This window comes from Chelonoidis abingdonii, chromosome 10, assembly GCF_003597395.2.
Source record: "Chelonoidis abingdonii isolate Lonesome George chromosome 10, CheloAbing_2.0, whole genome shotgun sequence".
NCBI classification, from domain to species: domain Eukaryota; kingdom Metazoa; phylum Chordata; order Testudines; family Testudinidae; genus Chelonoidis; species Chelonoidis abingdonii.
Genome location: NC_133778.1, coordinates 69,902,017 through 69,927,503, shown reverse-complemented (window position 1 = coordinate 69,927,503; position 25,487 = coordinate 69,902,017). Strand labels below are relative to the sequence as shown.

Below are 25,487 nucleotides of genomic sequence, written 5' to 3'. Positions count from 1 at the left end.
AATAATGCGTTACAGTAACTTAAAAGCTATTGCAGGCTGCATTATACTACTTCCTGACTTAGAACTCGTTAGCAAGGCTGCACAAGTATTTTCCTAACTTACTTTGGAAGAAAACCTATTTTCTTCAGTTTCACACACATTATTTCACCTTGCATAGATTATGCTTAAAAAAATGTCTTTTGTGTTTTTATGAAAAAAAGATAAAACATTAACATGCCCTCTATAATTCCAGAGTTAAATAACTCATGCCCATTTATGACGAAAGTAGACAGGCACTATATGTTTCCACCATGTATTGAAAATATTTAGCTAAGTATTTTGATTGATTTTTTCTCTGTTGGAAAAAGAGAGTGACAGCTTGCAATGGGTCCTTAGAGTAACCTCAGGATTTAACAACTCACAAATGCAGACCACACCCACTCAAAACCACCACCAGTCACCAAATAACCACACACATGACACTGGGAATTGAACTAGTGACTTTCCAAACACTTGTATAAGGGGAAGGTGGGGGCGGGGACGGGACAAGAGAAACATAATACTCAAGAACAAAGGGTTGACAGCACACTCTATACAACAAGGTCTTGGGGGGGGGGTTGGGATTTCTCTCTCACACCCCCCCGCCCCCAAGCCCTTTCTGCCATATTAACCCCAGAGTTCAGATGCTTCTTTGAACTGCTTCCTTTTCGGAAATCGGTTTGGAAATCTTATGAGAACAGTGTCTCACTAAACTTCTGGCAGGAACAGCTTCTCCTGTGACAGGCCTGAACAACATGCAGCCCATGTGGGCTCACTGTGTGGCCCGTGGGCAAGCACCGGGGTGGGGCTGCTGGGTTCACCCCCTGCCCGGGGGTGGGGACCCACCTCATAGCCTGAGGCAGGAAGCGCTGGCAGGAGGCAGAGCCGGTAAGTGCTTAGCGAGGGGAGGGCCACCTCGCCTGGACTCGAGCCGCAGCTTGGAGTGGGGGAGGGGAAGGGACTGGGCTGAGATGCACCCATCCCCCCTCTTTGGTTGGGGGCGAGGCAGGGTGGCCTCCATAGTAATCAAGGGGTTGAACTGTCTGTGGGGGGGAGACGCGTGTGTGTGTATTGCACCTGCCCTGCTCCGCCCCGACTGCTGCCCCCTTTCCTGGTCCAGGGACATTCCTCCTCCCTGGCCCCTATCACACTGCCCCCCCCGGGGCTCCCTGCAGCCTCTGTGTCTGTGTGTTGGACAGTCACATCCAATCCCTTCATACTGCCCCCCTTTCCCCTCCCTTTAGTTCATAGCCCCAGAAAATCCTTTCAAACTGTCCCCTTTTTCCCCTCCCCTTATTTCATGGGGCGAATGACGAGCCGAGTGGGTGGGCGGGCGGGCAGTGGCAGCGACAGTGATGCTTTATATTGGGGGGGTGAGGAGGCAAGCGGTGAGTTGGTAGCTGGAGGGGGGCATTTTCAGTATTTTAATTTTTGGTACTGCTGTGTGCAGTAATATGGGGGGGTGTTTTGGCAGGGCTGGGCAGCTCTGGGGGGGAGGGGCGGCTGTTTCGGTGGGGCCGGGGAATTTTGGCCCTAAGCTTTTTCTTTGGAGTAATATGTCCCTCGCCGCTTTACGAGTTGTGCAGGCCTGTCCTATGACATTTTTATGGCATTTCTGGTGCCAGAGGTAAAAATGCAGTCAAATGGGAAAACTTAATTGAAAAATCTGGGACCTCAACACAGGTTGGTTTGAGGTTTTGGATGAAGGCCTTTATTTATCCTCATCTCTGCCTGCACTCCTGGCCTTGATGCATCAAATGTGAAATGCAGTAACCTCAGCCTCAGCTGGTGTTAAACACTACAACGAACTACATCCTTTTGACTTCTCTCCTCCATTTTTAATGATCACTGTTCTGTTGCTTTATCAACCTTAGATTTAGCTTAAGAGTAAAAAGCCAGAAGCTATCACATGAGAAAATTGTCATGATGACAAAAATAACCTATTGAACTGTGGGATGTTTATTTATTTATTTTTTTTTTTAAAGAATTTCAGCATAGTTGCTGCACTCAGCTCCACTGAATTATGTCTTTACAATCCATCCCAAGTGCTAGCAATCAAGATGGTTAAACAGATGGTTAAATGGTTTGATGAAGCATTAAGGCAAAATTTCATAAATCTGTTTTTAAAAAAATGTAATTGTCTAACAGCTGGGATATATTACTGTAATTTATAAAAATAGGCACCAGTTTAACAACAGCTGTTTGCCTCATACAGGAGGCCAAATAATGCAGGACAGTATAGTCTATGCTATCCCTTGAATTAAGCCTGGGATTTTCAAAGATACTATTGATTATCAATGGGATTTTGGTGGTGAACTCCCTTAGGCTCCATTGAAATTCCCAGTCTAAAAGTACAGATCTTCCTCCTATGCACACAGCTTAATAATTCTTGCTCGCGTCTTAAAACCAATCTAGATCTGAAGCTCATTGAACTCAATAGAAAGACCCCCTATGATTTCAGTGGGCTTTGGATCAACCCTTTATGAACTGTCGTAATAATCGTACAACTCCTGCATTTATCTCTTCCTTCTGGTTTTAGAACTTAAGATCCTTGGGAAACAGAGTAATAGGATGCAGAGCCCAGAGGGAAAACAAATAGATTCCATAGTTATCAGTCCAAAGAGCACAGTCCTTGCCCTGGAAGACTAGAAATAGAAAGGGAGGCATTTAAAGGCTACATTATATACCCACATGTATCTTATACCAAGCAGGAGTAATATAGGATTTTCCCACAGTGTTTCCTCTCCCATAATAATTCATTTTTTATTAGAAAAAGCCACTTAAATGGGCATCCAATTCTTTGTTTATTAAAAGAACAGCCAGCAAGTGCATTAAATCCAGAGAGATAAGAGACAAAGTTCAAATGCTTCTGACTTCCTACTAGAGAGACAAGGTCCTAGCATTTTTGGAAAAGGACAGGAAAGAGATGCATGGCCTTTGATGCACTGGTATACAATTTCTATTTTGTCCTCATTTGCTTGTGGGCATAAATAATCAACATTATGTAATTCACCTCTCTATAGCTGCTGTGCCAATTCTTTACTGTCTATAAACACCTACTCTGATGAATAATACTTTGAAATTCTATCGCCTCTTTTGCTACCAGATTGCAAGAGTACATTATATTAATTGAACCGCCACATCTCTGTACATTGTAAATTATTATTACTAGACTATTAAAAATCTAGAACAAAACACACTTGGACTTCGGGAAAGTCTAGATCTGTATCGGAACTTTATGGTTTGAGTGCATCTTCAATAAGTAGATCCATATTACAGAAGGGTAAATTGAGGCGCACACATTTATTGTTAATTATTAAACATTTGCAAACAGTGCCATTGTTAAACATAGTACTTGCAAGAGAAAAATTATGACAAATTCATGCTGCACTATAAGGTGAGTAAACCTACTACATGCCAATTGTGTAACTTATTTAAGTCTTTCAGACAATTTGTCTGAAAGATTTGTTTGTTGCATGGTTATCTTCTAATATGGAAAATATACATGAGAAAGAAGAATAAAAAACATCACTAATCAGACCATGGCCTTATGATTCCTAAGTCTGGCACTAAAGTTACATTGAGGCACATGGGAAGATCTGGATCCAATCCTTTTCAAAGCTTGAATGTGTTCAGAGATGGCACCTTGGTTCCACTTTGTCTCTAGCTACAAGAGGTAACTGCTAAATGTTATCTCCTCACAAAACAACGTTTGGCTTCATTCACAGCAATCCTTAGAAACTGTACATTGCAATAGCTCGCAGTATTCGTAGCATTAAAGTTTGGTATATTGATTTCTGCCTCAATCCCCATTGTTCTTGCCTTGGAAAGCCATCTTCTAGCATATCAAGCCTTAAAGCATGGATCTACTCTAAAATGGGGCTATATATAAATGACTTGTATGTGGCTCTTCTTTCATGTTATAATTAGTTAGTATAATTTGGCTGATTTCAGGGCCAAAAAAGGTTTTTTCCTCTTTTACTCTTGTGAGGCCTGCAGAGCCAACACAGCTAATAGGGAGTTCAGCTAGGGATGCTACGGGTAATCACAAATGAATTTTGAGCACAAATTAGTTAGACTTGTGCCCATGTCCCATTTTGGTGGGCAGAAACTGTACCTATCAGAAACGGAGGCAGAGTCTTGGTCCCTTGAAAATACACCCCGAAATTCCAGAATTTTTAAGGTAAGCTACCATCTCTCCTCAGCCAGTTAGTAGGATTTGTAAGCCACACAGAGTTGAGAAAAATGGATAAAATCCTATTTGGAAGTTTTGCCATTGATATCAATGGGGCCAGGAAATTTTAGTGGGTCTAATCAATCATCAGGCTTCAGAGGACAAACTGATCACTAAATAAGGTCAGGAAGAAATTCCTTCTTTGATATACTTTTGCCTAATTAGCATAAAGCCCTCCACTGCAACTTTCTTATTGGCCTTACAGAGAACAGAGTGCCAATTAAATGGGCTACTGGTCTGTTTGGCTATGGCAATTTTAATATTCTTAGTGTTCAGTGGTGACAAACATTCCTTCTGTTCTCAATACTCTAAGTGGATATCAAAGCACACCCATAGGGCCACTTCCTTGTGAGGAGCAGGGAGCTATCAACCCCCCCTGAAATCACTGCAACTGCAGGACGCTCAGTTTGTCACAGGATCAGGCCTGTAGCCAGTTACAGTCAAGGATATGCAAAGAATGAAGTGTTTGCTGCCTTTTACTCAGAATGCTGCAAACCTACTGTTTAGTCTTATAAAAGACTTAATTATATGAGAGGAATCTGTTTGCCAGAGTCATATGGTAAAGCAGCCAAATAATGCCTAGCCTGACCCTTGCGTAGGGATTCTGAGCAGCGTTTACCATTTATGGTGTTTAAATATTGTTTTGGCTCAAAGGCTAATAAATCAACTGAGCTGAAGAGAAGACTTAAACTCCAGAAATCACTCCTTGTGAGCAAACTCAGACAACGAAGCTGCAGTTTCCACTAACGTCTCTCCAACACAGAGATTCACACACACATGTACAGTTAAAGTTCTGTAGCAGCCTCCCCAGCTATCAGCTGGAATTACACACTTAGAAAGGAGTTCCACCTTCCTGTGTATTTCCAATGTAAATATCACCAGCTGTTGGCAAGTCGCGGATTAACAGAGCTGTCAACTCAATAAAAAAGTGGGCTGATTTCATAGAAAATTGCTATGGGTTGACATTCATCTAATTTGTCCCTCATTCTTCCTAAAAAAGTGTTTTTCTGTCTTAGACCTGAATTCATGTGGACAACACATTCTCTGCAAGTTTTGCACAACTTGCAAATTTGGTTAAAACCACCAGAAGAAATAATCAAATCTCTATGTGCTTAAGGCACTTAAGGCCAATTTTGCTTTTAAAGACGACTCAGCTAGTCTCCAATGTTGCACATGCATGCAATAGTAGTTAAACATCTAGTGACATGACAGTTTCCTTTAGACACCCAACCCCCATCACTTACGCTTGCAGTTAATGGAGTGCCAGATTTAAAATATCAGCTCTTTGGAGCAGACTTTTTGCTCTGTTAGTTACCACCTGTGCCACCTCAGTTTAAGATACAGCATTTACACAGGTGTAACTGATGGCAGAATTTGGCTATTTAAAAAGTGTTTAGTCTTGATGTGTGGAGATTCAGGCACTTCTCCCGTTAGTGACAGGGGGAGCTATACATATGGACAGAACAGAATGGACCTGCTAGCTGAAATGACATTTTAATTTTACTACAATCTGTGATATTTACTGTCACCGAATATCAAGACAAGAATAACTTTTAAGAATAACTTAAAATAATGTGTTTAGAGTTAAACAAAGAGAAAAGTACATGAACTAATAACCCTCATGTTTCAGGATATCAGATGGGCTCAGGAAAAAAATTCTCCAGGGACAGTATAGAAGTTTTACTTTTTAATCCACAACGTCCAGGTTAGCCACCATCAGAGATGTGACACCAAACTAGTTGGATTGTTGGCTTATTTGGCATTTATGTTCTGTAAAGAGAATGTAGAATTATTGTGACCTTGCTTACAGTCAATTGGTTCTTAATTTGAAAACTGAATAGGACTCAGAACAAACCAAGATCCAGGGTTATCCATGCAAAGAGTGGGTAACATGCCACTCAGTCTATGATCTTCAATGCAATCGCAAGCTAGAGGAATGCCTGGTTAGCTTGAAGCTACATGGAAATATTTCCCATAAAATACAACTGTACAAGCTTTCTAGGCTTTATTCCCTAGCTCTGCCACTTTCACCCACTGTTGATCTACAGTAAGTCACTTAACTTCTCTCTGCCTTACATTCCTCCAACTGTAAAATGGATAAATACTGCCCTCAGAGAAGTATTAAGCTTAATGTTTGTAAAACAATAAGATCCTCAAAGAATGGTAATAAATAGATATTAAAATATTTAAATTACTGAATGTGTAGAAAAAATAGACTTGCACAATTGGACAGCAGTAGCCAGTACATGTCTTATAAATATTTTTGGAGATGCTGTAGTGTTTCTTCCACCCTACGGGCAAAATTTGTCCATGGTGTGGAGGGCAGCATAAGATGCTTAGCAGTACTTAAGCCAAGCATAGGGGCTGTGCTGATCTGGTGTTCTGCTACCTGAATAATTGCACATGGTTGGCTCCCTTAAGTGTTTACTACACTCAGCTCTGGGGCTGGCTATGGGAGGGCTGCAGATCCATGCTTACACCAATCCAGTGGCCTCAGAACTTTGCACAAGTGTGGTAGAAAGGGTTGTGTCCATTACTCCTCCCCAACTTCAGTGCACACCAGTTTCACAGAGTCCAAACACTCAGGTTTTGGGTGGGTGAGGTGAATCTCATCGTGAAGCAATTTAGTTAAGGATACAGGTTTCTACTAATAATAGGTTTGTGCCTTTGTTTTCAAAGGCATGTCAAAATGAACTAGTACAATCCTGTTTTTCCATTTCAATTCACAAAGTGCCCCTTGATTCAATCTCTGACCAGATTTGATATGGAGATACCTAGTGCATATATAGTGCTGTTCACCCGCAGATCTCAAAGCACTTTACAAAAGGTCATCATTGTCATTATCCTAATTTTGCAGATGGGAAAACTGAGGCACAGATAGGTTATGTGACTTGCCCAAATTGAGGGGGAAACTGGCTGTGTGACAGGTCTGCAGAGTTAAATGGAGTCACACAATTTTCAGTCATGTACCAGTAGCAACTTTTCTATACATAAAAATGTCACAAGTTTCACTCAGATATCTCAGTGTTGCAGGGCTAAATATGGGGGTTGCATCTGACTACTGGAAAATGAGAAATTCATAGCACCTCAGTGAAACCAGGAATTCACTTCCAGCTCTGGAAATTCCTGAAATAACAGACTTTAAAATCACTACATTTGTACGTATAGCAAAGCTCTTTGAGCTCAATTTTAAAGAATTATATATCTCCCTTTGAGATCTATGCAGCTGGTCTTAAGGTAATTCAGACCTAGCATGACAAGTGGAGGGACACAAAAATTAGCCATAAGGGAGGATGGGGGATACAAACCTTTCTATACACTCGTAAAATATAGTATTTCTGTAATACTTGTGGCATATATAGAATGATAGTGTGGTACAGAAGGCTGAGATGACCTCCCTAACACCGTTGGGACTGTCACCGTGAGTAACTTTCATCATTTCCAACTTCTAGTGAAGACGACCTTGGTTCAGCAAGCTACTGAATCACGTACATAAGGGCTTTCCTGATTAAGAATTGACTGAAGCACATGCTTAGGTGCTTTGCTGAATGGGACCAAAGACTGTACACCACAATATCGTGTGGTTCCTTAACTATACATTCTTGCTTAGCAGGGAGGAGAGCTCTGCCTATTATCTTTGGCCTGATCTGACCCCACTCCAATGGAACATGCTGTTCTAGGTCTTGACTGGATAGCGGAGACCATCTCTAGGGCCCAAACACTTGGTGCGTTGTTGTTCTAGGAATTCAGTTAGCAGTTTTCCAGAGCTCCTAAAACATTTGCAAGATAGCAGCATTGTGGATGTGAACATTCAGAGAATTAGTCAGTCAGAAATGCAGCATTTCAGCTCTGAACCTCAAAAGTGACCTTTTGGATTGTGTTAAGATTTCTTTACTGGCTGTCCACTGCTGAGGGATGCCTTCAAAGCACCCCCCATTAGTAGTCTCCACTCCATATTTACCCCCACAATCTGTCTGATGGATATATCACTTTCAGAGCCTTTTCCCTTTAGCTAGTTGACTCAAAGACAGAAGTCTTGGTCAAGAGAAGCATCCTCACGTGCCCCTCCATCTCCTCAGTTTCCCTAAATTCAAATTTCCCATTGACCTCCTCTGTCCATAAACTTGATGCAATCATTGACCCTGAACTTCCCTTTTCTCTCACCCCAGCAACTCTGCTCATACCCACCACTGGTCTAGTGCCATTTCTGCAGATATCCTCACTTACACCTTCTTATACTGTCCTCTGACTGACTCTCTCTCTGGACTCCCCAGGCCTTCACTCTTTAGGTATGAGTATGTACAGAAAGCTCCTCATAGATACAAAGCAACACATGCACATTACCCTAGTATCAAAACTATCCCTTTGTCTCTCAGTTCACTTCAGGGACCTGTTTAATACTGCCCTCCTTGTACATGTAGCAACTAGGGCTGTCAAGTGATTAAAAATATTAATTGTGATTATTTGCACGATTAATCACACTGTTAATAATAGAATACCATTTAAATATTTTTGGATGTTTTCTACATTTTCCAATATTAATTATAACACAGAATACAAAGTGTTCAGTGCTCACTTTATATTTTTATTAAACATTTGTGCTGTAAAAAACAAAAGAAATAATATTTTTCAATTCACCTAATACAAGTACTGTCATGCAATTGCTTTATCATGAAAGCTGAACTTACAAACACAGAATTACATACCAAAAAAAATAACTGCATTCAAAAACAAAACCACGTAAAACTTGAGAGCCAACAAGTCCATTCTGTACTACTACTTGTTCAGCCAATTTCTCAGACAAACAAGTTTGTTTACATTTGCAGGAGATAATGCTGCCCTCTTCTTGTTTACATCTCCTGAAAATAAGAACAAGTGTTCACATGACATCGTTGTAACCAGTGTTGCAAATATTTATGTGCCAGATGTGCTAAAGATTCGTGCATCCCTTCATGCTTCAACCACCTTTCCAAAGGACATACATCCATACTGATGACGGGTTCTGCTCAGTAACAATCCAAAGCAGTGTGGACTGACGCATGTTCATTTTCATCATCTGAGTCAGATGCCACTGGCAGAAGGTTGATTTTCTTTTTTGGTCATTTGGGTTCTGTAGTTTCCGCATCAGAGTGTTGCTCTTTTAAGACTTTTGAAAGCATGCTCCACACCTTGTCCCTCTCAGATTTTGGAAGGCACTTCAGATTCATAAAACTTGGCTCGAGTGCTGTAGCTATTGTGGCAAAGTACCTGCCTCTCCATTTGTTAGCTCAGTCCCTTTTAGCCCCGGAGACACAGGCTTGGGTAACAAAAAAAAAAGAGAGAGTCTACATTTGTAAGTTACATTTTCACAATAACGAGAACTTCATTGCACTGTGACCCCCTTCTGACAACAAAAATTACTTCACGATCCCAGGAGGTGGCCGAAGCCTGTGCCCACCCAAGCTCCACTGCCCCACAGTTTGAGAACAGCTGCACTACAGTACTTATATGAGGTGAATTGAAAAATACTATTTCTTTTATTATTTTTACAGTGCAAATATCTGTAATCAACAATAATTGAGAGCTGTATACTTTGTATTCTATGTTGCAATAGAAATCAATATATTTGAAAATGTAGAAGAAATCCAAAATATTTAATAAATTTCAATTGGTATTTTATTAACAGTGTGATTAATCGCAATTAATTTTGCATTAATCGCATGCATTAACTGCGATTAATCGACAGCCCTAGTTAACACATTAACCCACTGGACTACCAATGCTCAGCTAACCATTTTAGCTATTATGTAATTGCTCACCTAATGATTTTAAATGTTATGTAATTGTTTGGCAGAGCTTGTAGATGTCAAAGTTGGTCTCATGAGTGCCTCAAGCAATGGGAACCAGAATGCATGCCATGCAGGGGACTGAAGCATGTGATTGGTTCTCTCCTTCCCATTCACTCACATATACAGAGGCAACAGCGCTGTCTCATGAGCATGAGTATATAATAACCGAAGGCTAGTCTGGAAAGCCATTTGCTTGTGGATGTGAAGTTCAATACAGTTAGACTGAAAGTACCTTCCAGTGTGTCTATCACAGGAAGGGTGAATTCATAACTTTAGCATTAAATTAGTAGGTACAATTATGAGGTTTAGAGTTAAAATCCAAGCCCATTTTACTTCTGTAAAATACAAATTGCATCCTATTCTCAGGTACTTAGGGTTCTAATTTACCAAGGGGCTGAACACCTGCAGCTCCTATTGATTTCTTCTGCCAAGGTCTTCCTGACAATCCATATCTCATCTGTTCTGAATCCATATGCACAACAATTTCTGAAGAGCTTTATAAAATCAGGCTCATTTCACAGAGATGGTATAAACAGGTTAGGGACTCACCACCCACAGCCTCCTGCTGGTGACTCCGGGAATTAGCTCTGTCCAGTGGAGCGCACCCTCCTGGTGGTGTCCCATCCGTTGTTCTGCCCTCTGTTGGTGTCTCTGGACCCGCGTTGCTCCCTGCTCAGTGGCGTCCTCTTTGAGGCCACTGCCCTCCGGCAGTGCCCCTTAGTTTATCTGCACCCGCTTCCGGGGATCGATAATCAGCAGTCCCACATTCCAGCCACAATATGCAACCATGTCCAATCGCCCTCTGCATCTAATCCCTCTGGGCAGGGATCTGGCGTGGTATAATGGTCACTCCCTACAGCCAATGGCTGGGTGTACTGCAAGGAGGAAGGGGTGGGGGGGACCCAAGCCCGCCCTCTACTCTGGGTCCCAGCCCAGGGACCCTCTGGCATCAGCCTCGCTATCCTCCTCCTCCTCCGTCTGTTTCCCTGGGCCGCTTCCCCTACGGCCCCTTGCACCCGCTAGGCCCTTCCCCTCAGGGCCTGCAGCCTGGCAGCTAGGGGCTAGAGCCTTCTGGCCTCCCTGAGCCTGCCCAGCACTGCGCTGTCCGTGGTGCAAATCTCCCACTTTGGAGACTGACCTTCCCCTTTCAAAGGCCTGGGATAGACTGACTGCTCCTGCTCTGGGCAGCCTTTATATACCTCTCAGCCTGGCCCTGATTGGCTCCCCATAAGCCCTTTTCTAATTGGCTCCTGGGCTGCGCAGGCTCCCTGGCCTGCCCCAGCCCACTCTCACAGGGAGTGGGGCAGTCCACCCCACTACATATGGTTTTAGCAGAATGGCTTTTTGATTTATAACTAGTTAACTAATGCACATTCGCTACTTTAGGACACTTTTTTAGGATCACAGTGCGATCTTGTTTTTAAACTAGTTTATACATATTTTATCAACATTGTTTTTTAACATATTTTGGTAGTTGCATTTTGTTCAACATAGAATGCTTGACAAAAGGATGTGACACTTCTGTGAGGCTGGAAGTCAGAGATGAAAAGGCCTATTTGATCACTCAGTCCATCTCTCTGCCAATGCAGGATTGTTCCTAAGTTGACTGATTCAGTGACATTCTGAGTACCTTTCCCAGACCTGAGGAAGAGCTCTGTGTAAGTTTGTCTCTCACCAACAGAAGTTGTCCAATAAAAGATATTACCTTACCCACCTTGTCTCTTTAATATCACAGCATTTGACCACCTTATATGGCGAAAATACCATCCGCTCAACTTTGTTTTTCATTTACAAGAAATATTTATGTAATTCATACTTTTCAGCTTTTGTTCCTTCTGTACACAGACATCCCTCATTTCCATGCAAATTTAGTTCCATTTTTCCTGGAAATTGTTTATCTCATTAAATTGTCTTTAGAAAACATCATTCAGGCTGATGGACTGAGTCCTACATAATTTAAAACTTGCTCACGTGTTTCACTTTTGTCCCTCATTTTTGATTTTTAGCTTGATTTTGTGTTCCACATTTGGGCCTTGGGTGTCAAGAGAAGGGAAATTTGTTTAAAAGGAAGCTTAATCCTACAAGGCTTGCAGTTGTTAAGTGAAACATATAAAAACAGAGGGATGGAATATTAACACTAAGACACTGCTAAAATAAGTTGACTACATTAGTTCTGATCATTATAGCTTCCCTCTGACATTTCACTGCATTTCCTGGGCAACAAAAATATGTCCTTTCAAAGCTAGTCCTGTGATCCATTGATCATGTAGCTAAGGAAGTTTCCTAGATCAATAACTCGGTATAACATTTTAATGTTTAACAAGACTGATTTATATATTCTTAAAAATCTATTGTCCTCTCCCAGTTATACCACATTAGACAATAATGCTTTCAGATAAAGCTGCATCTCTGCACAGCTGTAGCCAATGTCAACATTATACAAGTAGAACATTATACTTCATGTACCTCAGGCAGAAATATATATTTCTGTGACACAAATATACAGGATTTCACTTAGGCTTCAAAGAGACTGATTACGGAATAATCAGTGATAACCTCGTTTAAAGATTATTGTCCAACAGAGGTCACTCTAAGGTGTAAAAAGAAAACCTACTAAGCAAATACAGAGGGAAAAGTCTCCTACCTGAAAGCTTGTCGTCCACTAAATTACGTATAATGGCCCCACTCACACTGGACTGAACAGTGGCAGAAACAAAACCAAGTTGTTTTCCAGAAAGCATATCCCTTCACTGCTGTGATAAAATGGTTACAGCAGAGACTGACAGGCTTTCAGGTGACTCTAATCTGCTTGTTCACTGATCAATGAATGCCTATGCTAATCAGATTATAAAGGCTAAAGGCTACCCAACACAGATACTTACTCTGGGGAGACTGCATAAATAAATATCTATGTGAATAGGATATAGAGGGTGGTGTTAAGTGGGGGTGAGAAGAACAGAACTGAAACTGAAAAGTGAACCATTGGCAAGGGATAGAAATGGGGTCAAGAGCATTAATAAGAGCTGCAGATCTCGCTGTACAGCATTAGCTGAGCCAGAGAAGCAATTTTAGGAAGCAGACTCTTTACACTGAACACAGAATGCAGACAATGAGTGTTTGCAAAATGAACTTATATGGTGACAGACCAGGAAGATGGCACCAAAAGAAAGTCTTAGGCTTGCATCTATGTTGCTACCATCCTCATGACTAGATACTGCCAATGCTGAGGACAAGCTGGTGGAAATGGAGAATCCAGGGGAAGAGAGAGACACAAATTATGAAAGCAGAGCACACTGCCAGTCAGGTGCTTTCGTTATCATGTATTGCTGGACTTAACTGCAAGGTGGAAGGAAATTTCCCTAGACATTAAAGCATGCTGTTTTATCCTTGCAGTACAAAATCATTTCATATTAATAAAACAGAGATCCAGAATCTCCCCAGATTTCAAGTAGCTGGGATCCAAACTTTGTAATTTAGACCAGTCTACACTGTGAATAAAAGAAAAGAGGTTCCCCAGGCTTTTGTTAGTGAATAGCTATAGTGCTTCAAAAGGCTTTATGACGTTAGTGTATTTGAAACACCGTGGTGCTAGTCAGACTCTAGGGGATTGAGTGCGGGCTATGTGTTGGACCTCTATTCCAAACTCCGCCTCTGACTTGCTATAAACCTTGTCCCAGTCACAATCTCTCTGTGCCTTGGTTTCTTGTCCATAAAATGGGGATAATAATATTTACTCTCTCTCTGAAAGCAACTAGAGACCTATAGAGAAAGAATGATAGAAGTACTGTTATACATGATTTATAAATAGCTACCTTATACTTCAGCTTCAGCATCTAAAATCACTGTCTCTGGATATAAATACTATAGCTTTATCTCAGGTGACCTGAATGCACAGTGCGTTGTACATATGCGCCGCCCATTATGGAGATGAGCTTTTTAGAAGTTGGGTGCACAATTATATGTGAAAATGCTTGTGCTATTGTGCTATTGCCATTTAAGTGTGTAATTGGCTGGTTTGCACACATAATCACAATAATTGACACAAGCAAACTAGTCATGCAATTGGAAACACATTTTGCTCACTTTTACAAAACATCAACCCCCAAATATACACACAGTATAAACCAGGGTGGGGACCTATGGCCTGTGGGCCAGATCCAGCCTGCTGCTTTATTTCATCTGGCCTGTGGCAAGTCTCCATGCTGCTGGTTGGAAGTTCTGAGCCTTGGCGCTCCTCTCTCCTCCCCCCCCTCCTGCAGGGCTGCAGCTGCGAGTGCTGGTGAGTGGGGAGGAAAGTTAGGGTTGCCAGGCTGTTAAAAGTCCAGTTGGCTCCACACAGCTCTCAGAAGCAACTGGCATGTCCCTGCGGTCCCTAGGAGCAGAGGCACTCAGGGAAGCTTCGAGCTACCCCCAGCGCCAGCTCCACAGCTCCCATTGGCTGGGAACCATGTAGAGCTGCCTGGCTGTGCCTCTCCCTAGGAGTCAGACTTGCTGGCCGCTTCCAGGAACAGCACAGAGCCAGGGCAGGCAGGGAGACTGCCTTAGCCCTGGGGCACCACTGACCAGGAGCTGCCTAAGGCAAGTGCTGCCCAGCCAGATACTGCACCCCAAACTCTCTGCCTCAGCCCAGAGCCTCCTCCTACACCCCAAACCTCTTATCTCCAGCCCCACCTCAGAGCCCATGCCCCCCAGCCCAGAGCCCCCTCCTGCACCCCAAACCTCTCATCCTTGGCCCCACCCCAGAGCCCTCACCCCCCACCTGCACCCCAATCCCCTGCCCCAACCCTGAGCCCTCTCCTGCACCCAAACTCCTTCCCAGAGCCCACACCCCGAACCTTTTCCCTCACCCCAATCCCCTGCCCCAGCTCTGAGCAGGGCTGTGTGGCCCACAACTCATTTTTAATGTGGGTCAATGGCCTCTGATAGAAAAATGGTTCCCCATCTCTGATATAAACCTTGATAATCCAAATGTAGTGGAGGGCACCACTGAAGTTTGAAAAATCAAGGAATTTCCAATAAATGCAGAGTGAAATGACTTCGTTCCAGACAACGGGAAGGCTTGACTGGCCTGGTTTATACTGTTTCAGCACACATCTGGTTTTCCTCGTATAATAATCATTAGCACAGCACTCTGTGCAGTGCATTCCATTGGAGGAGGTCAAAACTTATGCTGAAAAGATTTGTCAGACTTGTTTTTAAAAATGTGCTGCTCATTTCTTGGAAATAAACCCCATTACCACATTTCAGCTATATAATACTGAAGTCAAAGACAGTTAGGTTTTTAGGATTCTCCACACTGAGTCTCTCGCTTCATCAGGATTCTACTCCTGGTTCTACCACAGGCTCCCTCGGGCAAATCACTTAACCTTCCTTTATCTCAGTTTCACCATCTGTCAAGTGGGGATAACGTTTTCCTGCCTTACACTGATCAGATGATAGGAGGATTAATTACTTACTGTTTGTAAAGTGTTTAGAAATGGTTACAGGGATGGTGCAATGGAAGTGCAGAGCATGGGCCCAGTCCAACAAGGTGCTAGGAGCCTTCTGTGAAATGCTGAGTCGCTTCAGCTTTCATTCACTAGAATGAGTAAGAATGGAGTGTGCTCAGCCCCTCGCAGCACTGGGCCCTGTCTCATATTAATAAGGCAAATCCCAGTTACAAATTAATCCGAAACTGATGATGGGGAAGAAATGCTTCACCACAATGGCCCAAACTGGTCATTATGGGCCTGATCCAAAGCTCACTGAAGATAATGGAAAGTCTCCCATTGACTTCAATAGGCTGTGGATCCTTTTAACCCTAAGGAGATTTGAGATGTTAGTTTCCTGCATTAATACCACACTAGGAAATTACCTTTGACAGAAACCAAGTAGTAGGTCTAACAAGAGACAGACTAAGGGAGAGCATCGGGGTTCTAAAGGGACAATGTTTAGGCTATTTTTACACCCTGTTTACCTTATGGGATGTGTAATATTCTTTCAGTTTTAAATTTGATCTGCAATCTAAAAAGTACGTAGAAGGCAGACTTTCCTTTTATAAATTATTTGCCACACCTGCATGGGGCCTTTCTGAAAGTTATTTGAAAGCCTTTGCTTTAATTCAATAATTGTTTTCTTTGAAAAATAAAACTGGAAAGAGCTTTTTGGATTTTTGGGCAAAACCAAGTTAAATTTTCAAGACATCTCACTCCAGGCAAACTTCCCCAAATAACCACAGCAGATGTTATTGCTCCTTCAACATAGGTTTGCGTCTGTAACGGGGTTGGCACCCATCTCTCGTAAGCATCCCCTTGCGGGTATGTCCATGGTCTTTAAATCAGTCCACCCCTGTATGGAGCCGTATCCCCATAACTTCCTTCCTGGAGACACTATCTTCCTGTGGCCCTTCCCGGGCTCAGTCCGTGCAGCCAACCAGGTGCCTCTCACTCCCCTGGTCCCTGCACACACTGAACTGTCCATGGCCCTGCTGCTCTTCCAGGCAGCCAGGCCCGCAAACCTTTCTTCTTCAGCTCAAAGCAGCAACTGCCTTCTGGGCTGTTCTGCAGTTCCTTTTATATGGCCCTCCTGAGCCTGACTGGCTGCTTCCCCTGCAGCCACTCTAATCTGGTTGGAGGACCTCTCCACTGCTCCTTTCTTGAGATGGGTGTGACAGAACCCTGAGGCCTCCAGCAGGGGGCCTTTGGGCCCATTCCACCCCACCACACTGTCATTTTGGTAACATGCAGCATGAAATTTAGTTCCACGCAGATTCAGAAGTATGGCCAGGGAAACCAGTGTACAGAGTTCTGCTTTCTGTAACCTGTGTCAGATTAATGCTGATATACAATGGGAATCTTTGTTTCCTCTCCAGCTTGATCTGAACTCAATACAAATTGTTCAAAGCCAACAATCATTTCAGGTTCAAAGAGAGCTTATCAAATTGCTCTCTCATTTTATTTTCTATTGCTATTCACTGGAGTGAGGGAGACAGCAGGTCTAATGGTTAAAGCAAGGGCCAGTGAGTGGGTTGTATTCTTAATTCTGTCACTAACTCACTGTGCACTTTGGGTAAAACATCTGTGGCCTGAATTTCAGAGCACTGAACATCTGCAACTCCCTTTGGGCACAATACCCTGCACTGCTGAAAGTCAGGCCAATAATCTTCAGAGACTCCTCATATGTAAAAAGGAATGTTACTCTTAACCCATGTTGGCGAAGCACTTTGAGATCCTTGGGTTAAAGGTGATATGTAAGGATACAGTACTATTATTTACTTTGCCACCCGTAGCTGGGAGTGTGAACAACTGGAGTTATGGATCAGACCTGGGGACTTAAACTGCCTGAGAGAGGAATACAAAGTGGGGAGAGATGGGTCACACACTAAGTCAGAGGTGGGCAAACTACGGCACGCAGGACCTTCCTGCCCGGACCCTGAGCTCCTGGCCCGGGAGGCTAGCCCATGGCCCCTCCCCCACAGTTCCCTCTCCCCCCGCAGCCTCAGCTCCCTGCGCCACCAGCGCAATGCTCTTGCTGGGCAGCGCAGCCTGCAGAGCCGCAGCCTGACCCAGTGCTCTGTGCTGCGCGGTGACGTGGCTAGCTTCAGCCAGGTGGCACAGTGGCCTGTCCTGGTGCTTTGGGCAGCGCGACTGTACCATTGCCAGCCACTGGTGCTCCAGGCAGCGCGGTAAGGGAGCAGGGGAGGTTCGATAGAGGGCAGGGGAGTGGATAGGGTGCAGTGTGCTCAGAGGGCAGGGAACAGGAGAACTGAACGAGGGCAAAGGTCCCAGGGGGCAGTCAGGAATAAGAGAAGGGGTTGGATGAGGTTCCAGGGGCAGTCAGTGAGAAAGGATGGTTGGATAGGGCAGGGGTCCTGGAGGGCAGTCAGGAATGAGAGGAGGGGTTGGATGGGGCAGTCGGGCCAGGGGGTCTGGGGGCAGTCAGGGAGGGATGTATGGGGCAGGGAACTGGGGGGGGTGTTGGATGGGGCAGGAGTCCAGCAGAGCCATCAGGGGGCGAGAAGCAGGAGGGGTTGGATAGGGGGTGGGAGCCAGGCCACACCTGGCTGTTTGGGGAGGCACAGCCTCCCCTAACCGGCCCTCCATACAATTTTGGAAACCTGATGTGGCCCTCAGGCCAAAAAATTTGCCTGCCCCTGCACTAGGTATTATCCCAAAATGCAGTGTCTGGTCTGGAGAAGATTTATTACTTCCCTTTTTCCAGTATGTACATTAATTTTCTGCTGTAATCTGCCCATTGCAAACCAAGCATTTAGGGTAGCCACACCAGCAGTGAGTGCTTCAGAGAACACTAATGCCAACTAGTATTCGCTAGGGAGTCTTATGAAAATATACAAAAAGATAAGAAATTCTGAAATCAAAGGTTAAAATTTGGGACTATTTTTGGCATGAAAATCCATGATGATCTGAATCACAGAGAAAACAAATGTAATCCAAATGGCAGCAGGGAGGTCATGAGTTTTAGGGGGTGACCTAAATCTGTTAAAATGTTAAATGATTTTACAGTGAGACCCACAAACATCTAGCCCTGCTCCTGTTCTCCCCGCAGATGCTGTGCATCCCATAAGCCAGGCAGAGATGGCAACTAGGGGAGAAAACATCTCACAGCGGCAGCTGGAGACAGATGCAGGCCAATGACAAAGCCTAAATGCAAGCTCCAAAAGTAGTTTCTGATCTCAGGAGGCAGTGCGATTCCTGCATTGGCCCTTGTGTATGGTTTTATAGGGTTACTGTTCTGCAGTCTTTACAGTTTTTCTAATCCCTGAGATTAACGTGCATTTTCCCATTAACGGTGCACCAGAAGGTTTTGAATTTGAATGATGAGAGTAAAAAAGCTAACGCTGAAGTGAGCCTGTGCTTGTTTTTCAGCACTGAATAGGATTTCCCCTCTTGCCAGCCACTGTCTTCATATACCAGGATTTTAACTCCACGCCAGGCAACCTCAATGAAGGCAACTGTCTCCCTCAATATATACACAATGAATGGGACCCACATGGTCCAAATCAACCCTTTGCCTTTGTGAATACAATGATCAGCTGTTCATATCATGAAATCTGGTTGCCTGTCATGTGGAACTGGGGGGAGGTGCTTGGGAAAACATACCACAATGTAATGAGACATTCTCGTGGGCATCATGGAGGTATGCAGAGGAGGGTTTATTGAGAGGAGGTCACCCACTCCTTGCTCTCTTTCTCTGACATGCAGCAGATTTAACTCTGAGTGAGAGGGAAGGCTGGTTCAAGTTCTTGCACAGTGGGTTGTGAGGGAAACTCCCTGCAAGCTGCCCAGTTGGAGGTCAAGAGGTCAACGTGGGACAGGCCTGATGGGGGAAGTTCTATTCAGTGCATATTCATTCAGCCATGCAGTCATCCATTGCACCAGGTCAGATGGCTGCGGATGCCTTCAGTTTGCCAGTATCCAGAGCGTTACAAGCATAGATCTTTGCAAAGCAAGGACTCCCAGTTTCCAGGGACAGGCGATCACCCTATTCATTCATCATAACTTTCCTCTCCCACTCCTTTCACCTCACTCAGACTCCCTTGAGTTGGAAAGCCACTGCTTCCAGGTAGCCAGAAAGTGTTATTTGAGACCAATTTAAAGTTCATGCTTCTATCTGGGAGTCAAGTGTGCAGCCAAACTCCCACCCCCGCTGGCTCAAGGTGTGAGGAGTTGTACTATGGCACCACACTTGCGACTGCAATTTTGCCCCCAGGCAATGGGGTTCTCAAAACACTGCATTTTAGGGGAATGACGTGGCAGTATGTATGAACACCACTAGGCTATCCTCTGTTCCATACCTTTCCCTGCCTGATAGTTATGGATACTGCACTCATCTTGCTTCCATCACAGACACTACTGTCCTGTAGTTATACATCCCGTCCAAGCCAGGCATTCACAAAACCTTAGCAGCACTATTCCTTGCACCACAGCTGCTTGTTATATAAAATTGCTCTGAGTGAGGCAATAGCAGGTCTACTCATGTCTACTTCCTGCATATTATTTTATGCTTCAGAATCTTAATGCCTTAACAAGATCAGCCACATGGCTCTGACGCAGCTGCACACACCATTGTAAAGCTGTTGGGAGAAGACAGTCATAGAATCATAGAATATCAGGGTTGGAAGGGACCTCAGGAGGTCATATAGTCCAACCCCCTGCTCAAAGCAGGACCAATCCCCAGCTAAATCATCCCAGCCAGGTCTTTGTCAAGCCTGACCTTAAAAACCTCTAATGAAGGAGATAACCACCATCTACTTAGGTAACCCATTCCAGTGCTTTACCACCCTCCTCATGAAAAAGTTTTTCTTAATATCTAACCTAAAGCTCCCCCACTGCAACTTGAGATCATTACTCCTTGTTCTGTCATCTGGTACCACTGAGAACAATCTAGATCCATCCTCTTTGGAACCCTCTTTCAGGTAGTTGAAAGCAGCTATCAAATCCTCCCTCATTCTTCTCTTCTGCAGACTAAATAATCCAGTTAGCTCAACCTCTCCTCATAAGCCAGGCGCTCCAGCCCCCTAATCATTTTTGTTACCCTCCGCTGGACTCTTTCCAATTTTTCCACATCCTTCTTGTAGTGTGGGGCCCAAAACTAGACACAGTACTCCAGATGAGGCCTCACCAATGTCCATTAGAGGGGAATGATCACATCCCTCGATCTGCTGGCAATGCCCCTACTTATACAGCCCAAAATGCCATTAGCCTTCTTGGCAACAAGGGGCACACTGTTGACTCATATCCAGCTTCTCGTCCACTGTAACCCCTAGGTACTTTTCTGCAGAACTGCTTCCTAGCCATTCGGTCCCTAGTCTGTAACAGTGAATGGGATTTTCCGTCCTAAGTGCAGGACTCTGCACTTGTCCTTGTTGAACCTCATCAGGTTTATTTTGGCCCAATCCTCTAATTTGTCTAGGTCTCTCTTTATCCTATCCCTACCCTCCAGCATATCTACCACTCCTTCAAGGTTAGTCAGGGATGACTTGCACTTGGTGAATCTGTGTTGACTGTTCCTGATCACTTTCCTCTCCAGTCAGCCCACTAAAGCTTATCTATCCTATGGGATGCACACATCAACATGGAAGCTAAGAAAGAGGAAAAAGAATCAAGGCAAATCCTTGCAGGTCAGGAAGCATTTCTACTGCAATAGCTGAGTATTTATCTTTGACACATTCACCTTTGACAGTGACTTGAGCACTGCAGGATGCCCGTCCTGTGCAGTTTTCTGCCAGACAGGTATAAACACCATCATCTTCTGGTAAAGCATCTTGTACAGTCAACTTTGCAAGCCCATCTTCGAAGATGGAATGGGCGTACTGAATTGGTTCATCTGCAGACATGAAGAAAGAGAACATTTCTTAACACACCACATTCAGCAGGCCATAAATTCCATAAACACTGCTCAGTTTTAATGCACATTATAATTGTAATGGCTGTAGACAGGTTACGAACAAGAGTCAAATTCTGCTCTCTGATGCCCAGGTGCTGCTCTCTCCTGATTACAACAGAAACATTCCACATGGATCCAAAGGCAGAATGTGGCCTTTGCTGCAGTATCATTATAGCTATGTGTGGCAGTCCTTATCGAGACAACTCTCCCACTGACTCCCTGCTGTCCTTACTCAAGAAAATGCTGAAGGATTTGGCCCTGTATCTTTGAATAGATTCATAGTCAGGTTTGTAAATAACAGTCAACTATTGTTTGTCCAAACCACCATGTACACTTTCTACCAGTGTGAAATTAGATGGTGGAATTGCCACCCAGTCTGTTTGTTCTGTGCTTGTACAGCACCTAGCGTAATGGGGTCCTGGTCTATGAATGGGAGTCCCAGGTGCTACACCACAAATAATAAAAGAATAATGTACTGTTCTGAACATTTCCATTTTATTGACATCTTGCTAGTTCTAGAAGGCATTCCAAGATGGCAAAAAAAGATGAAGGCTGGAGGGACTGACTTAGGAAGAAAAAGTAAGAGAATTACATCCAAGTATGAATGGTTTGGTTACTGACAACTGTAGCCTGATCTATATTAGAAACCTTGACTGTTCCTGAATGTGGTTTTCGCTAAGTGGTTCCCCTAAGGAGATCCTGAAAATGGTTTAAGTGCTAGCGTGGGACCAGATAATACTGCTTTAATGTTGTTTCAGAAAGTTCCACCAAGTCTTAGTCAGACTTTCTGAAAAGTTATTGAAATCTGTTTTACCTGGTCTTAATTAGTTTCCAATACTGGTTCACCAATGATACATTTTCCTAGTTTAAATAAGGTTTAAAACAGCCTGTGTATAAACACCAAGCTGAGGAAGGATTTAGGGTCATCCTTTGGGGTATATCTAAAAGAAAATGGGGTGGAACTGAGCAAAAGAAATAGTAGGTTGAATTGGACAAAAAATTCAATCAGTGGGGGAAAAATCTCCACGGGGAAAAAAAAAGAGATATCATTGTCTGAGTCATTTAAAGTTAGTTAGGACAAAGCACGGGAGTTTATAGAGACCAACCATGAACTGGATGATCTAGAAGGTTTTTACCATCTCTTCTGGTGCTCTCAGTCTTAGAAAGAAGACAATTTGCTTTCATACTCCATTTGTCCCTGAAGCTTGAAGTCTTCCTGTGTAGTACTTACAATGTTACAAAATATCAAGATGGATGATCTCAATTTATTTGTCCATTAAATCATCATCTTATAAAATAAGTAACTTTCTATCCCTTGAAAAGTTTGGGGTCAGCATTTAACTACTTTTTTGGGAGTCAGCAATACATTTTCAGGGTTAAACCTCCTATTCCTAAAACATTCATTTCCCAAATCAGACATGTTTTTATTGCTATTTCCTTTATCCTCTCTTCTACCCTTCGCATACTGTGGTGGCTCCAATCCCACACTTATGCATGCAATAATCCAGTTATGTCCAAATAATTATTTGCAGGACTAAGGCCCAAGATGGCAAGCTGTTTGAGGGCAAGGAGCATCTTCCTAGGCTGGATCTGTGCATCACCTACCAGAATGGGGATCCTGGTTAAGACTTTTGGCACTAAAGTAATAAAAATAAGAATTCCAGTATCAGAGGGGTGCATGCTTAAATGCACTCAGTATGCAATCTGGTTTACCGAGAACAAGACGGCATAATTTCTTCAGGCATGAATAACCAAAAGAGCCATGCAAATGTTCTCTGTGAAAAAACAATGTAATTTCTTTTGCTGTATTAACTAAATCAAAATTTGTTGGTGCTTCAAATTTTCTCTTTGGGTATTAACAAAACTTTGACTTACTTTGTGTGCAGAACTACTTGCTATTTCATGAAAACACAGACACAGAACCAAAATAAACAAATAAAAAACAAAAGAAAACACCACATCTGCCCAGTGGAACAACCAATAGTCAGAGTCTACCTTATGTTCCCCCTTTGTCTAGATTTACACCTAATAATAACAGTTTTCCCAGTAGGGAAATGTTCTCTTCTCCAAGGACATAACATTCAAATCTCTATGACAGTTTGGCAGCAAGAACAACAACAAAAATACTTTACTGCTGGCAATTTATACCAGAAGAAAGGAAATTTTCCTCCTATTTATTAAAAGCTGTCCTAAAATAAAGCACAACTTGGGAAATTATTTTGCTAAAAGGTTAAGGTAATATTCATTCTTTTTTAAACCCATCAAAATGAGATTCAGCCTGGGAAAATGGGTAAACAGTCTGAAAAGCATATTCAACAAGAAGGAGATGTTTGGAACAATGAGATGTTAGCCATACCACTGCAGATGCTAGCAATGAAATATTGGAAGGAAGAGAGCTGCAGTAGTGTGAATTCATTGTTTCATTTACTATTTATATATAGTAAATTCATTTATAAATAGTGAATAACACAATGAATTCACAATACTGTGACTTTTTTGGGTAGCAATGATTGCTAACTACTGAGATCTGAGTATCATTGCTTTATATATATTTTATTCTCACAGCAAAATGACTGACCAAGTATAATTATTTTTTCAACTACAATTGGATAACACAGTAAAAGCATTTGATTGGTTAATAACTTAGACTGATGCTTAAATCCCAGAGTGTTTTATAATATCATGTGCTGCAAAGAGCTGCAGGAGACACATTAAAGAGCCATTTGCAGCTCCTGAGCCAGGCTGAGTATCACTGGGCTAAAGCAATTCTGAGCTACATACACAAGTATCATGACAGAGAGCAGTTCCAGTGAGATCACTCCTAGAATACTGCGGTATAGTTCTACGTATCTCAGTTCTGGGGAAGTTGATATTACATTGATGGGAATTTGGAGAAGAGCAATTAAAATCATTAAAGGGCAGGATGGTACCGATTTATGAAAGATTAACAGACTCGTGTAAAGAACTTAGTTATGAGCTCTCCTAGAAACCATGTATAAGAAGATGGAGGATGTAAACAGCAAAGAGAATGAGAAGTGGCTCAGGTGGCAAAACGGAGCATTACTAGGACTAATAGGATCAAACTAAGGACAGGGCTATTTTAGGGTGAAAAGCAGGAAAACTGTGTTAAGCTGAGGAAGAGGAAGAGTCTCCAAAGGGAATAGCAGAAGCTTCAGATAATTCAAAACTAGATTGGACAAAATACCAGAAAATGTACTGTAGGCAACAATGCTTCACGGGAGCAGTAAGAGATAGAAAAGATCGGTGGTTCCAGGATACTGTGAAGATCTTCAGCTGCATCTATTTGTGCAAAATGAATATGTGCTTTCTCCATGCAGGCACTGAGAGGTAGTTACAGATGGGATAGTTGAAAGCATTTATTTATCTACCAGGCTAGCTGATCTTTAGTGGAAGTCTCCTTGTGCTGTGGCTTGGAGAAAATATTAAGCTTCATATGATTTCAGCTGACAAAAACGCATGGAATACTGGATGGTTACTGAAATATATGCATGTGGCACTGTAGCATTAACCACTTCGGAGATGTCTACACTGCAATTAGACCCCCACAGCTGGCCCATGCTCGCTGACTCAGGGTTGAGCTAAGGGGCTGTTTAATTGTGGTATAGCTGCTCAGGCTGCACCTCAAGCTCAGGTCCCTTCCTCTTCACAGGGTCCCAGAGCTTGGGCTCCAGCCCAGGCCTGACTGGCTACACCAGGGCTTCTTAATCTTTTTGTTTCTGAGCCCCCTCCCCCCGCACCAACATGCTATAAAAACTCCATGGCCCACCTGTGCCACAACAACTAGTTTTCTGCATATAAAAGCCAGGACTCGTATTAGGGGGTAGAAAGCAGTGTAATTGCCTGTGGCCCCATACCACAGGGGCCCCTAGGCAAGTAAGTTGCTCAGGCTCTGGCTTCAGTCCCAAGTGGAAGTGCTCAGGGCTCCAGGCTTCAGCCCCATGCAGTGGGACTTCAGCTTTCTGTCCTGTGTCCCACCGAGTCTAACACTGACCCTGCTTGGC

General features: G+C 43.2%; 1 protein-coding gene across 1 annotated transcript in view; it reads right to left on the bottom strand.

Annotated features, from left to right (window-relative positions):
- MYLK (myosin light chain kinase) overlaps nucleotides 1-25,487 on the bottom strand; it is a 331,787-nt gene that overhangs the window by 126,688 nt on the left and 179,612 nt on the right. Inside the window, exon 11 of the mRNA XM_032797034.2 lies at nucleotides 21,253-21,405. Within this exon, the coding sequence (XP_032652925.1) occupies nucleotides 21,253-21,405 (153 nt within the window). The remainder of the gene's footprint in view (nucleotides 1-21,252; nucleotides 21,406-25,487) is intronic.